We start from the raw sequence: 15,954 nt of genomic DNA on the forward strand, positions 1-15,954 counted from the left end.
TTCATATCAAGTGGATGTTTAAAGGAAAAATACACAATCTTTATGCAGATAATATATTAGTAATCCATCTCCGGAGAGAAAATGATCAGCCTCTGAGGGAAGTGCAGTAAAATTTAGTAAGTGAAGAAAGGGGGAAATCTGTGCAGCAATATTTGATTATTGTAGAGAAAAGTGGCAAGATTGGAGGGTAGAATATCTGCATATTAAATAATTATATGGTAGAGTAGGAAAACTGAGGGAATTTATATCAACTTTACCCTCAAAATATTACAGTAAAAGCATATTTTGAAGGGTGCAATGTCAAGCAGTCTCAGTTAGGCATTGCCAGAACCAAGTATGTCTGGGCTTTGTTAATTCAGCCCCCTTGTGTCTGTGCCTTGCTATATAATCTCTAGTGACAGGATCACACACATCACAGCGCTCATTAACACAGGACCCTTGTTCAGGGTATGTCTGCACTGCAACACCCCCCCTCAGAATTAAACAAAAAATCCACTGCAGTGAGTCTCAGAGCCTGGGGCAGCTGACCCAGGGTCATGGGGGCTCAGGCCGCAGGGCTAAACAGTGTAGATGCCCAGCTGCAGCCTGGGGTCTGAGATCCTCGCCCTTCTCCAGGATTCAGAGCCCAGGCTCCCGCCTGAACCCAAACATCAACATTGCTACTTTAGCCCCAAAGCCAAGTCAATTGCCCTGGGCTCTGAGATTCCCTGATGTGGGTCTTTATTTGCAGTGCAGATGAACCCTCAGTCTTTTTACACTCTGAGGTCTCTGAGGGAGCAAACATGTCCCTGACCCATCTCTGTGCAATTCAGTGGCACCCCCTGACTTCTCCCAGGGGCAGTAATGGGGTTGTGTGTGTAAATGGCTACTCACCCCCAAAACAAACACTTTCCCCTCTTCACCTCTCTGCTCCGTCTTAATTAGTCTGGGAAAAACACCCTGACTTCCTCAGACAAACCGTGTGTGGGGTTAGTTATATTTTCTCTGTCTCTGTGCCACAAATTATTCCTTTTCCTTCTCCGTTTGTGGTGTTGGGATCTTTAAAACTAAAATCCATTTTCTGGGGCTTGTCTAGAGCCTTGTCTGGGCTGAGCTGTGACCTGCAGACTCGGAAATAATAACACTTAGATTTCCCATGAAAGATAAAATCCCTCTTCAGTTTCAAGCTCTGTCACGTCCTGGGTGCAATCCAGACTGGGCAGAGCAGACATGCCAACTCTCATGAACTGATCACCAGACTCAGAATTTCTGAGTAAAATTAAGCCTCACTCAGGATCTCCTGGTAGAACTCTCCAATGGCAGGATTTTTTTTTCACCTGTGGCACATTCTTAAAATGAAAAGGAGTACTTGTGGCACCACAGAGACTAAGGTGCCACAAGTCCTCCTTTTCTTTTTGCGAATACAGACTAACACGGCTGTTACTCTGAAACCATTCTTAAAATGGGGTTCCAGTCAAACAGGAGTTACAGGCCCTAAACAAAGGAATGTGCTTTCTCCGCCAAGCAGTTACTTCCATAGTACTTGGAAAGACACTGAGAAATCACTCACATATCAGGTAAACAAAGCTAGCAAGCTAACAAGTGGGGGGAAGAGAGAACTTCAGCTGAGATAGAAAGAGCGGGGGAGGGGCCCACCCTCAAAAGAATGGGGGAGGGGCCCACCCTCATACAAGCAATTGAATCAACTGGAAAAAAAATCCTGACATTTATGAGAGTTCTAAAAGTGAGGCTTAAATTTTACTTAGAAATCCTGTCAGCTGCCCTGGGTGTGGCGGGGCCCCTTCCCCTTTTAAGGACCAGATCCTTCAGGCCTGCCACTGGAGATGACTTGCGTCTGGTTGGTCACACTCCACCTCTGGCAGTGTCCATGCACTGGGCGTGTGAGCGCTGCCTAATTAGAGTGCCAGACACCTTGTCTCCCTGGGAGCTCTTCTGATCTTCCAGCTGTTCAACCAGCCTATTCATCCCACAAGCATTCCGGGGTGGGGGGAAGCCACTTCACAGGTATTCGAAGAGGGAGAGTAGACAAAACGGGCGGGGGAGAGGGGGGGAGTGTAACAGACCTTTTGAGCATACAGGTTATACATAGCATAGTCATACAGAGCATACAGATCACTGCTGCTCCTACAACAGGCAGGGGGAGTTCAAACACCCACGTGACTGACCTAAAAACACAATATAAACTTTTTTAAAAATGTTATAATTTTGGGGCCAATCTCATGATTTTTGGGAGTCAAACTCATGATTTTTGATCTCCCAGAGTTGGCAATACTGCATTGATGGGCAAAGGTAGAGGTAGCAAATTGTGACAGGAATACTGTTGCCTGATTTTAAGAGGTTAATATTATTATTTTAGGTTTCAGAGTAACAGCTGTGTTAGTCTGTATTCGCAAAAAGAAAAGGAGTACTTGTGGCACCTTAGAGACTAACCAATTTATTTGAGCATAAGCTTTTGTGAGCTACAGCTCACTTCATCGGATGCATCCACTGAATGCATCCGATGAAGTGAGCTGTAGCTCACGAAAACTTATGCTCAAATAAATTGGTTAGTCTCTAAGGTGCCACAAGTACTCCTTTTCTTTTTGCGGATACAGACTAACACGGCTGCTACTCTGAAACCTGTCAAAGGCAACAATATTGTTCTAGAGATACATGTGATATTATGCACTATAAAGCTTTTGATTAATATACTCACACCCTTCCTTGATAACCTGGTGGTAAGAGACAAAGGACCAGCCTAGTCTCTGGCATGCTAAGAGAGTTCAGGTCAAGGTTCCTCAATTCTTGAGTGGGAAGAGCAGAGCTTAGGAGAAGCTGAAGAGCTACAGAAGACTGAAGAAGCTAACTTAGAGTTTTACTTAACTGACTGATTTAAACCTTACAATTCAGAACTAACAGATTAATAGACTAATAAACAAAAGGGTAATAAACTAAGAACGAAGAAGCTTCTTTGTCATGGTGGGTCACCCCTCTTATAGAGCTTGAACACCTCAGCCCTCCTTCTATGGCCACACTTAGTTTCTTCACCCACAGAAATGTTGGGGTACGCTTACTCCATTGGCCGGCATGTTTGTACGTATTGATGACATATACACACATATTAATGACATTAGCTCATTCTCACATTTGTTATTTCTGTCCTATCCAGTTATTTCGGTTATTTGCAAGTTCCGAGTTGTGGTGTACCTATTAAGTTTAAAGAGGTAGCACTTAGGTAGCCCTCCATACCACCCTGCTTCAATGCATTCTTTATGTATCTATGTTAAAGGTCGCAACCATATATGGAACTTATGCTTTAGCTCATCACCACCTATCTAGGTGAAAGGTCCCAAATATATGTACACTAACATTGCTTTAGCTCAACATACAGGATGTGGCCTGCAAGTCCCTTGTGTTACAGCCAAAAATACTTTAATATAAATCTATAGGCCTATTATAACCTATTATAACAAAACAAAGAGACAAACACATAAGAAAATAAGAAATCCATAAGAAAATATATATAGGCAAGCAAGCAGGCTAGCCCTATAGGCTGTAATACCCCATATTCATCACAACTTTCTACCCCTGGACTAGGAGATAGGGAAAGGCAGAGAATGGGGAAAGGTGAGAGGCAGCAAATTGGGCTGGGAATGTCCCCATCCTTCAGAATTTACCAGCCCTGGACCAAAGGATGGAGGAAGACAGAGGTGGGAAAACTATGATAAATGAATCCCATCCATCACAGTCTGTTACTCCTGGACCAGAAACTGGGGAAAGGTGAGAGGTACCAAACTGTGGTGGGAATGCCTCCATCCAGCACAACTTACTGCCCTTGGACTATACGATGGAGAAAGGCAGAAGCAGCAAATTGTGACAGGGCAGCAAGGAGAGGATACGCAGATGTTAATAACTGCTACCGGCGGCAAATTGTGCAGGCAAAGTTACACTGGCATGGTGAGGAGCAGCAGGTAAAAACCCTGTGGGAGAATGGGGGGGGAGGGGGAGAACTGGGGGATTTTTTCCTACAGCCCAGTGATGGGTTAATTTGACTCTACAAATAACCAGAGGAACCTCGTGGCACAGCACTGAGATCCCCATGGCCCGAACTAAGGGAGCAACCCTCGCAGCCCAGCTCAGGGCTAGCAGACAGTGAACATGCTGTGGGGAAAAGAGAACACATCTTACAATCTGCTCCCTGGATCTATCTCTTACCAGAGTGAATCCCACCCATCGTCAGTGTTGCTGGGAAACATATCCCCTGCCTCTCTGGGTTCTGGGCAGCCTATGTAGAACCAGGAACCCATCACCCCCATGTCCCAAGTCTCTACAGACATCCAATCTGGATGTGTCCTCTCTGTCCACCCATTGACATGGTGCCTTCTATGCATCATGCCTCCTTAATGCTGAGATGAGCTGCCTGCTCCTAGGGAATGTGGTTCCCTGCAGAGGGAGGGTCTGGGGCAGCGGGCTGCAGTGCAATCCTTTTTATTTATTTGAGTAATTTTCATAAAGAAAAAATAATCCTGTTTATTTATTTATTTGATTGATTAATGTGCATAAAGAAACAGAAATACAATAAAAATATAAAAAGGGAAGTGACTGACAGCTTGACTGAGTTACCAAACACTGCATGTCTCACAGGACAGCCAGTAACATTATTCACTCACACAACTTCACAACTTTTCCAAGCTGCTAAATTAGACCAGGCAAAATCTGACACTATTACACATACAGAACGTGCTGGGGGAATCCAGGCCCTACAACAGCAATTCCCCGCCCCAGTGCAGGACACTCAGGGCGTCCCTAGAAAGGGATTGCTGAGGTTTACGATGCTACTTTTTATCTTCTGGGTAACACATTAGAACCCGCTCTGAGTAAGTTGTGGCGTTGCTTCATCGAGTTAACTTTTTTTTATCCTCCCTGGGACCTTTTAAATCACCGGCCCCGGACAGTTGACCCTTCCCCCCCCCCCCCCCCAACCCCGTCGACGGGCCTGGGGTGACGATACAATAAATAATCACAATAACTGACACAGGTCAAACCTAATGTTGCCGCTGTCGCTAGGACCCAGGAGGCGCCGAGCAGGGCGATCCCCGGGGTCACGCAGCCTGGCCGCAGGAAGCGAATTACAGTCTCTGCAGTGACTCTGTTACGGTGCAACCCACCTTCCTTGCAAGACCCCAGAGCCCTGGCTGCTGCCGCTGGGGACCCCAGAGCCCTGGCTGCAGGCGGGGGAGGTTTCCTATCGAGGGAGGAACATTCCCGCTGCTCCCCTAGAGACTCTCTTAGTGCAGAGACCCCAGACTGTCCGGCCCCTCCTTACTGGACCCAGGGCCCTGCTCCCACGTGGAGAGAAGGTGAGACCTGCCCCCCTCCCCAGGGAGCGCTGCCCCCAGAGCAGCCTGTCTGCAGGGGCAGGGGGATGCCCCAGGCTGTTCCAGCTGGGCTGGCTGCGATTCCCTGCACTGGGCAGAGGAAAGCTGGCTGCCAGCTCCCGTGGTTTGCAGTGAGTGGGTGGAATGGGGGTGGGGCAGAGACAGGTTGGGAGCCGGAAGGGGGATGAAGACGGGGAGGGGGCTCTGAGAGCCAGAGGGAATTGAGGGGGTGAACGGGGTGGAGGGGGACGCCGAGGGGAGACGCTAAAGGGGGGCTGAGGGAATACCCGGAAATTAGGGGGCAGGGGGAGAATTCTGGGGTACAGAGCTGGAAGAGAGGGAAACTCGGGGGGGGGGGTAAAGGGAAGGAAAGGGGGGATATGAGGAGAGGGGCTGTGGGGAGGCTGGAGAGAAAATATGAGCCCAAGCAGAGACTGGCTGGGGAAGGGAGAGCGGAGGGATGGTGAGAGATACAATGGCAGCTCCCCCAGCCCATGGGGTAGGAGGCTGCCACGCCCAGCAGCCAGTGGGGAATATTTCCCCCTAGACATGGTCAAACAAGCGGCGGGGGGGTTAGCGGATTTCCCCCTAAGGGCTCAGAATTTACAAGGCAAATATTCCCCCACACACACACTCTGCTCCTAATGTAGTCTTTGTTTTTTTAAGACAATCTCATTATCTGGGGGGTCTGCCTCCTGAATGATAAATGTTTAGAGCTGACAGGACTGAACAGGGTCCTGCTCTGATTTCTGTGTCAAACCAGAGTCACTGCTAGCGACAGCAGGCAAGGAATCCAACTGGTATTTGTTTTGGTTTGATTCAGGTTCAGTTCCATTCAATAGGTTCGGTTTTTTTTTCTGGTTCAAGCCACCCAAAGAAACAAAATTAGAAGTTCAGTTACCAGTTTAAATCCTATTTCAATCTCAATGGAGGTAAATCCATGAAAGAGAGCTGCAACTTAAAATGGAAACTGTTTTGATTTTTGATTATTTATTTTGTAATTTTAACTTTACATGAGTTTTCCTAGCGTATTTGTGTTGTCAAATATAAATGATTATTTTCCTAAACAATGTGTTTGAGAAACCCAAAATAACATATTTAAACATTCACTTTGTCATATTGGACCTCTGCAGTGAAAGGATACATTTGAGGTCTGGAAATTTTCTTTTGATACTCACTTATCATAGAATCATAGAATATCAGGGTTGGAAGGGCCCCAGAAGGTCATCTAGTCCAACCCCCTGCTCGAAGCAGGACCAATTCCCAGTTAAATCATCCCAGCCAGGGCTTTGTCAAGCCTGACCTTAAAAACCTCTAAGGAAGGAGATTCTACCACCTCCCTAGGTAACGCATTCCAGTGTTTCACCACCCTCTTAGTGAAAAAGTTTTTCCTAATATCCAATCTAAACCTCCCCCACTGCAACTTGAGTCCATTACTCCTCGTTCTGTCATCTGCTACCATTGAGAACAGTCTAGAGCCATCCTCTTTGGAACCCCCTTTCAGGTAGTTGAAAGCAGCTATCAAATCCCCCCTCATTCTTCTCTTCTGCAGGCTAAACAATCCCAGCTCCCTCAGCCTCTCCTCATAAGTCATGTGTTCCAGTCCCCTAATCATTTTTGTTGCCCTTCGCTGGACTCTCTCCAATTTATCCACATCCTTCTTGAAGTGTGGGGCCCAAAACTGGACACGGTACTCCAGATGAGGCCTCACCAATGTCGAATAGAGGGGGACGATCACGTCCCTCGATCTGCTCGCTATGCCCCTACTTATACATCCCAAAATGCCATTGGCCTTCTTGGCAACAAGGGCACACTGCTGACTCATATCCAGCTTCTCGTCCACTGTCACCCCTAGGTCCTTTTCCGCAGAACTGCTGCCTAGCCATTCGGTCCCTAGTCTGTAGCTGTGCATTGGGTTCTTCCGTCCTAAGTGCAGGACCCTGCACTTATCCTTATTGAACCTCATCAGATTTCTTTTGGCCCAATCCTCCAATTTGTCTAGGTCCTTCTGTATCCTATCCCTGCCCTCCAGCGTATCTACCACTCCTCCCAGTTTAGTATCATCCGCAAATTTGCTTGTGTTGCTGGAACTTGTGTTGCTGGAACTGCCAGTACAATTTTTGCTAGTTGATATAGCGTGAGCATGACATTTTTCCAATGTTCCCAGTAGTTCGGTATGTTTCTTTCTTATGGAGATGTGGCCCATCTGCGAATAAATCAGGAGTTGGCCCAATCCTTTTTTGGGGCTTTCCTTCATCCAGATATCGCTTCCTGTTTGGAGATTTCACAAGAAGTTCCAATTCATCTTTCAATTTCAGACGTGTCTGACATTGGTTCTGTAACATCATTATTTCTGACTCAGACATTTCCATCTACATCCATGTTCTGGTGTAATGAAATTTTGCCTTGACTTTGTCCGGTGCTGACAGTGGGGACTGATATCTAGCATCAAGATATATGTATGAGAGAAACTATCTATCTGGGGTAGGGGTGGGAGGGTTGGAGGCGGGTATCAGACAGTGCCCTGGAGGGGTGGGAGTGGGCCCTGCACCTGGCTTCAGTGGGGAAGGGAGTTTGGAGCATGAACCCTACCTCAAGTGGAGCAACTAGAGGGAGGAGCTGCCCCAGGGGCTGGGGATGGTGGGAGGAGGCCTGTCTAAGGGGAGAAGGTTGGGGAGCCATTACCTTTGCCCTTGGACTTGAACAGTTATGAACTTCAGGGCCCAGGGAGCATCCCACCCCTTCTGTCCCCACGGAGCCTTCTCAGAGGTGGCTCATCTACCTCTGGTCCCCCTTCTGCCTCCCATGGTGTGCAGGCAGCTCCCAAGCTTCCCCTCTCCCTCCCTGGTCTGGTGGTCATCCCCTGTCTCTTCTCACTATCCTGGTGCCCGCTGTTCTGGGGCAATCACCAGCCTATTGGCTAGTTTGCTGTGTCTCTTAAATGAAACTAAGATCTCTGTTGGTTTTTTTTTTTTTTTTTTTTTAAATAATGAGCTTAAAAAATGCTGAATCTTTATTTTAACTGGTAACACCACTGCTTTTTGTTCAGTTCCGTTGAGGTTGAGTTGGGAAAACAAATTTATGATTCAGATTCAATTCTAGTTAATGTATGAAATACCGGTTTGAACTGGTTCTCCGATTCCACTATGAGTCCAGATGGGCATATGAGATCAGCATTGGCCTGACTGTCCCTGGGGGCTGCAGGAGCAGCACAGGGCGGCTTGGTCATTAGTTGTCCCCAGCAGAGGGCTCTGGTAATTGCTAAGGCCAAAGAGGTCAGTCAGTGTCAGTCTCTCTCTGTGCTCAGGATACTGGAACCCTAGAGCTAGCTGGGCTTCCTGGGGCAGATGCTGCTGCCTCCATTGTGATCTGGGAGCCCGGGCTGAGCAGCTGCTGCTGCAGAGTGGATCTGTGCTGGGACAGACCATCACTAAGGCCCTCTCTGTGCCCAGCCGAGGGAGTGCTTCCTCCTGTGGCTGGAACTATACCCCGGGGGCAGCTCCGGGCTTTGCTGGCATCGACTCCTGAGTCAGAGACTCCAGGTGATGAAATTGACCTCTGGGGGTAAGTGCAGGGGGCAGGCAGGAAAGTGACTCTGCACAAATGGCCCCTTGTTGGCCCATCTCTGCTCCCGGGTGTCTGCGAGTCCCAGAGCTGCTGCCCCCAACACACCCAGGCTCACACTCCTGTTAGCAGTGACAGTAGCTATTGGAGAGGAAACGCTCACAGGAATGGCAGGACAGGAATCAGCTCTTCCATGCAGAAGGGAGAGGGGAGAGACTGAAAGTGGCAGCAGGAGCAATAAGTGAGGAGGGAGGTTCCAACCCAGTTTCCAATTCAGATTGACTTTCCTGGGAAGAAGGTGAGGAGCAGAAAGAGGAAAAGCCAAGTCCTGCCTCTGCCTAGTCCCCGCGCTGCTGGGGGAATGTGCTGCCCTGGAGACAGTGTCAGGGGGGATTCCCCAAAGTGGAGCTTTTGATTCTGCTCTTTTCTAGCATTTGGCTTAGAGACTCTGTTCCTGGGAGGGTTTAAAAGTGTCTCGTGGATTTAGTCCTGGTGGGAAGGGTCAGGTCTGTGTTGTACAAAGGTAACTGAGGTTTTCCCAGCATGGCAGAGTCTAGAGTTTCAGAGTAACAGCCATGTTAGTCTGAAGCTTATGCTGAAATAAATTGGTAAGTCTCTAAGGTGCCACAAGTACTCCTTTTCTTTTTGAGAGTCTAGAGTGTCTTGTCTGCAGGGAAAGAGCCTGGGAGGAATTGAGGTGTGAAATGGACTAATGCTAATTCAAAAACCTCCCCAGTTGCCCTTCTCACCCTGACAGGCTGGAGAATAACGGCCCGTTTTGCTCCAGATCATCCCATCTTCCTAGGGTCCTGGACAGGGAAATGGCTGTGGTGGATCCAGCTCAGGTAGGGGATTTTGGGGGGAACTGCTGGGGAAGGTTGTTGTAAAGGGGGAGGGGGAGGAAATACACAGGGTGAGATAGGGAGGGGGACAGAGTGCGATAAACCTGCTGGGACATGCTCAGCCTAGGGCCTGATTTATTAACAGGCCCATTGTGGGACCAGGGGGTGAAGAGTCCCCCATTTCTGAAACAGGAAACAACCCCCTGGATAGGGCTGGGGAAACAGGCTAGAGTGCTGGAGCCTGAACCCATCGGCAGAGACTGCGATGAAATACAGAGGGAAGGTGTTGGGATTCCTGTCCCCTGCACATAGCTCTGTTTCCCATGTTAGCCTGTGCCTTGTAGGTGTGTGGCAAATGTGAAAACCCTGCCCTCCTCTGCTGAGAGGGACAAGGAGCCCTCACCACCTCTCTGGTCCCTGCAGCCTCCTGGCCACTCTGAGCGGGGGGAGTGATATTCTCCTCTCGCGCTCCCAGAGCTGTCGTATTATTGTGCTTCTTCCCACAATAGTGGGATTGTGGCTGGGGCAGCAGGTACTGAGTGGGGAGCACCTGTTTTTTCAGATGCCGGTGACCTTTGAGGAGGTGGCTGTGTACTTCACCGAGGGGCAGGGAGCTCTGCTGGAACCCGGTCAGAGAGCCCTCTACAGGGACGTCATGCAGGAGAATTATGAGACTGTGACCTCGCTGGGTAAGGATTCCTGTCCCCTCAGCGATTTGAAGCCAGGGGCTTGCATTTCTGCATCTGGTCAGGTTCTTCCCTGATCAGTTACATTAGAGGGGAATGGGTCACATAGTCCACAGCTCCAGTGTGTGAGAGAGCCGTTCACCTCCAAACCCCTTACAATGGTATAGGGGAGTCATGAACCTGATGGACATGTTAATTCATCCCCATCCCATCAGCTTTCACAGGGGCAGGAGCAATGTGTTAACCTATCTGCACTAATTCTCACTCACACACAAGATCTCTATGCACCTCCTTCCTGGGAGTAGTTCCATCTGTGGGGAGGACTCTGGGCTCTGGATGTTTAGATGTATGCAGGGGTATAACACCAGAGCTGTGTGTGCCTCAGAAAGTCCCCCAGAGCACACATCCTGATAACTCCTAGAGAGGGGTTGACAACTCCCCCTCCCCCAGACATCGGCCTCTCCCAAGGGGACTCAGTGACCATGTTCCCATCTGTTCAGATCCCACAACCCTCCAGCAAATCATGGGGTCAGTTTAAACTCAAGATGTGCCCTTTGTGACAAATAGTCCACCGATCCTCAGTGCTCTCTTATCATGCCTGATTTCATCCCCTGAGCAGGACTCCCCATTCCCAAACCTGATCTGATCATCCAGCTGGAAGCAGGGGAAGAGCCGTGGGTCCCAGATCTCCCGGCCTCCAAGAAAAGGAAGATCATAAGAGACACCTGCACAAGTAAGGAGTCAGTGACTCTGACAAAGAAACTATATGGCAAGTGAAGGAAAAAGCTGAAAATCCGAGCCCCCTCAGTTCTGCCTCATCTCACCTAGGTCAGGCTGTGTTCAGCAGGTGTCAGGTCATCATGGCAGATACAGCTCATAGATTCCCACCCACCCTTTTAGCTGTCAGGAGTTTTTTCCATGACTTCACTTCCCTGTGAATGTTTGGATGGGATTTGGGAGCAGAATACAAATTCTCAGTCTCCCCAACAGTTGCTGAGTTGTGTTTTCCCTCTTTGTTTTCCCCTTTCTGTCCTTTGTACTAACCCAGGCAATGACTCCTGCCTATATTCTCTCTCTCCCCCAGCAGGTGATGAGACAATGAATGAGAACGAGGACGAGAATCCACTGCAGGAATGTCCTGAACAAGTGGAACTGCAGGGGACCTTATTGAGACAAGGTGAAGGGAATTTTTCCCAGTGCTTGGAACAGAGAAAAGCCTGGAGTAATTGGCACAGGTCAGAGAGGAAGCTGGGAAACTGCCAAAGGAATAAAGTGTATGAATCTATTGAATGTGGGGAAGGAGGCAAGGATCCCAAAGAAACCACAATTCAGCAGACAAATGAGAATGAAAAGAACGCCTATAAATGCTTAGACTGTGGGAAAAGCTTCAGTCATCGCTCAAATCTTACTAGACATGGGAGAATCCACACTGGAGAGAGACTTTATAAATGCTTAGACTGTGGGAAAAGCTTCAGTCGGAGCTCAAATCTTATTAGCCATAGGATAATCCACACTGGAGAGAAACCCTATAAATGCTTGGACTGTGGGAAGAGCTTCAGTCAGCGCTCAGGCCTTATTAACCATGGCGGAGTCCACATGGAAGAGAACCCCTATAAATGCTTGGACTGTGGGAAAAGCTTCAGTCATCGCTCAAATCTTACTAGACATGGGAGAATCCACATGGGAGAGAGACTTTATAAATGCTTAGACTGTGGGAAAAGCTTCAGTCGGAGCTCAAATCTTATTAGCCATAGGATAATCCACACTGGAGAGAAACCCTATAAATGCTTGGACTGTGGGAAGAGCTTCAGTCGGAGCTCAAATCTTATTAGCCATAGGATAATCCACACTGGAGAGAAACCCTTTAAATGCTTAGACTGTGGGAAGAGCTTCAGTCAGCGCTCAGGCCTCATTAGCCATAGGATAATCCACACTGGAGAGAACCCCTATAAATGCTTAGACTGTGGGAAAAGCTTCAGTCGAAGCTCAAATCTTATTAGCCATAGGATAATTCACACTAGAGAGAAACCCTATAAATGCTTGGACTGTGGGAAGAGCTTCAGTCAGCGCTCAGGCCTTATTAACCATGGTAGAATTCACATGAGCAAGAACTCCTATAAACGCTTGGACTGTGGGAAGAGCTTTAATCAGCGCTCAGGCCTTATTAGCCATGAGAGAACCCACACAGGAGAGAGACCCTATAAATGCTTGGACTGTGGGAAAAGCTTCAGTCGGAGCTCAAATCTTACTGCTCATAGGAGACTGCACACTGGGGAGAGACCCTATAAGTGTTTGGACTGTGGGAAAAGCTTCAGTCGGAAGGCACATCTTATTAGACATGGGAGACTCCACACTGGTGAGAAACCCTATAAATCTGTGGTTCTCAAACTTTAACAACCCGAGGACCCCCCCTTTAATTGAAAAATTTTCAAGGACCCCCGCAAGCCCACTGCTCAGCCACAGGCTCCGATCCCACTCCACCCCTTCTCCCAAGCCCCCACCCCTGCCCCTCCTCTTCCCTGCCTCTTTCTGCCTCCTCCCCCAAGTGCACTCTGTCCCCACTCCTCCCTCTCCTACACACTGCTGAACAGCTGTTTTGTGGCATACAGGAGTGACTGGGAGGGAGGGGGAGGAGTTGATCAGCGGGGACAGCATCCTCGGACATGACTCGTTGACCCACTGGAGTACCCTTACGGACCCCTGGACCCCAGTTTGAGAAACCCTGCTATAAATGCCTGTACTTCAGGAAGAGCTTCATTTATTGCTCAAGTCTTAATTAACCGCGAGAGAAACCATGCAGGAGAGAGACCCTATAAATGCTTGGACTGAGGTAAAAGCTTCATTCAGCACTCGGGCCTTATTAACCATGGGAGAATCCATATGCGGGAGAGACCCTAAAAATGCCTGCAGTGTGAGAAAAGTTTCAATGCACCATCAGCCCTTATTATACATCAGAGAACCCATAGAGGAGAAGAACCCTATAAATACTTGGATTGTGGGACAAGCTTTAATCATTTCACATCTGAGAACACACACAGGAGATAAAACCTGTAAGTGCCTGCACTGTGGGAAAAGCTTCAGTGAGAGCTCAAATGTGGACACAAGAATAAATGGATATAAACTGGCAATCAGGAAGTTTAGACTTGAAATTAGACAAAGGTTTCTAACCATCAGAGGAGTGAAGTTCTGGAACAGCCTTCCAAGGGAAGCAGTTGGGGCAAAAGACCTATTTGGCTTCAAGATTAAACTTGATAAGTTTATGGAGGAGATGGTACGATGGGATAACATGATTTTGGCAATTAATTGATCTTTAACTATTCATGGTAAATAGGCCCAATGCCCTGTGATGGAATGTTAGATGGGATGGGATCTGAGTTACTACAGAGAATTCTTTCCTGGGTATCTGGTTGGTGAGTCTTGCCCACATGCTTAGGGTTCAGCTGATCGCCATATTTGGGGTCAGGAAGGAATTTTCCTCCAGGGCAGATTGGAAGAGGCTCTGTGGGTTTTTCACCTTCCTCTGCAGCATGGGACACGGGTCACTTGCTGGAGGATTCTCTGCACCTTGAAGTCTTTAAACCATGATTTGAGGACTTCAATAGCTCAGACATAGCTGAGAGGTTTATTGCAGGAGTGGGTGGGTGAGATTCGGTGGCCTGCTTGTGCAGGAGGTCAGACTAGATGATCATAATGGTCCCTTCTGACCTTAATATCTATGAAATCTTATTATACGTAAGACAATCCACACAAGGGAGAAATCCCATAAATGCTTAGGTGATGGGGAAAAGCTTCAGTCCTAGATCATACCTTACTAAACATTTCAGAATCCACATGGCACAGTATCTACAAAATGCCTCAACTGTGGAGAAATTTTAATTTGAAGATCAAACCTTACTTCGCATCAGACAATCCACATGGGAGAGAGAACCCATAAATACTTGGATTCTGGGAAAAGCTTCAATAACTGCAGGGAAAGATTCAGTCTAACTCACACATTATTCCCCATCAGATAATTCACAGAAGAAAGAGCTTGAATGTGGGGGTACCTTCTTTTGGTGCTCACACGGCATCAAGCATCAGCAAATCCAAACAGGGAGGAGCCCTCTCAGATCTGCTTAGCATGGAAAATGCTTCAGTTGGAGCTAACACCCCATTGAACATCAGAGACTCTGCCACACAGGAGAGAAATTCTCTCAGTGCCCTGACTAGGGTTGACCATAGTAAAAACTCCATTTCCTAATTCCCACACACAGCAGTGGCATTTGGCTCCCAGGTATCCAACTGCCCATCTCTGGGGACAGGTTCCAGCAGCAGCTGACCCTTAGCTGTTCAGGGACCCTCTGGCTTTGCTTGGTCTAAGAAAACCCCAGGCGGAGGAGGAGAAGTCCTTATCAGCCCCTCTTCCCTGCTGCAGTCCTGGCTGCTGAACTGATGGGCCTTCCTGCCTCCTGGGAACCTGCTGAGGAATGGGAGAGAGAAACTCCTCCGGAAGCTCCCTCTGCCTGGATGAAGTTCTCTTCTTTCCTTTCCCTTCCCTGATGTGATGCCCCTCCCATGGAGGCTAGGAGAGGGATATTTGAGCCAGGCCCAACATTCACCCTGAACACCTGTCCCCACCCCCATTTTCCTGCAGCCCCTGAGCTGGTTTCCTCCACTTACCTGGAGCTGGTACCTGCAGAGTGAGTATCCCTGGGGCTGACTACTCTTCCCCTCCCTAAATTCCTGAAGGTGCTGGATTCCGGGGAATCAAATGTGAAGGGACCAGGAGGGATGGGTTTTGGGGAGGAAACTGCTCTATCGGCATATAGAGATAAGCCCAACGGATGTGAAGGGCTTCAAAATATGCTTGCTTGGAAACTAACCCCAATAAACATTTCATTGTTTGCACTTCGGACTTCTGGTCTGCTTTCTGTCTATGTGACAAGAACCAGGGGAGAGGGTGAAGGGAAAGCCCTCTACCAGGGAGTTTGAGTATCACTGGTATTTAAATGTCAGATTCAGGTACCTAAAGTGAAAGTAGTAGCTGGGCACCAAAATCTTTTTGTGGCTTTAGCCCCTGGTACCTAACCTGTTTTGGAAACCCCGCTAGACCCCCATTTGCTTCATCAGGTGCCTGATACCTTTAAAAATCCAACTCTAAGTCATTTTTGAAAAAATGCTCTTGAAAAACTTACCCAAAATGTAATAGGCTTTCAAAATCAGTTTAATATAATCTGGGTCCATAAGCAGTAAAATACCTTCATCGGAACAGTATGGGGCTTTGAATGGTGTCACTCCATGGCAGGGTCTGACAGTCAGTGCTAAATGTCTGAACAGACCCATTGTTAATGATTATTGCTAAAGCCAGTAACATTGACTTTTCTCATAAAATGTGTTCAGCACTCTAGAAGAAAGTGCTGTAATTGTGGAGAACACGCTGTATTTGTCGCACATAACAGAAGTTGAATACCTGCTTTAGGTGCAGAGTTTCATTCTCTCAGCAATCGGGAGATGCTGTCCCCTCCC

General features: G+C 48.0%; 2 protein-coding genes across 6 annotated transcripts in view; one reads left to right on the forward strand and one right to left on the reverse strand.

Moving 5' to 3' along the window:
- Positions 1-15,954, reverse strand: part of LOC311530265 (uncharacterized protein) — a gene marked incomplete at its 3' end in the record, with an annotated part of 506,005 nt that overhangs the window by 268,909 nt on the left and 221,142 nt on the right. The window lies entirely within an intron of this gene.
- On the forward strand, positions 5,111-15,343 carry LOC311531228 (uncharacterized protein). Of its 5 annotated transcripts, none has more exons than XM_084648446.1 (5): positions 5,111-5,339; positions 9,658-9,766; positions 10,326-10,452; positions 11,069-11,182; positions 11,534-15,343. In XM_084648446.1, exons 2-5 carry the CDS (start codon positions 9,743-9,745, stop codon positions 12,841-12,843), a joined length of 1,575 nt encoding a protein of 524 aa, XP_084504572.1. In that variant the 5' UTR covers positions 5,111-5,339; positions 9,658-9,742; the 3' UTR covers positions 12,844-15,343. The 5 variants fall into 5 exon arrangements, with proteins under 5 accessions (XP_084504572.1, XP_084504571.1, XP_084504573.1 ...); XM_084648445.1 differs by having other exon boundaries at positions 9,679-9,766; XM_084648447.1 differs by lacking the exon at positions 5,111-5,339 and having other exon boundaries at positions 7,890-9,766; positions 11,537-15,343.

This window comes from Lepidochelys olivacea (genome assembly GCF_965140295.1).
Source record: "Lepidochelys olivacea isolate rLepOli2 genome assembly, chromosome: 14".
In the NCBI taxonomy this organism is placed as follows: Eukaryota; Metazoa; Chordata; order Testudines; family Cheloniidae; genus Lepidochelys; species Lepidochelys olivacea.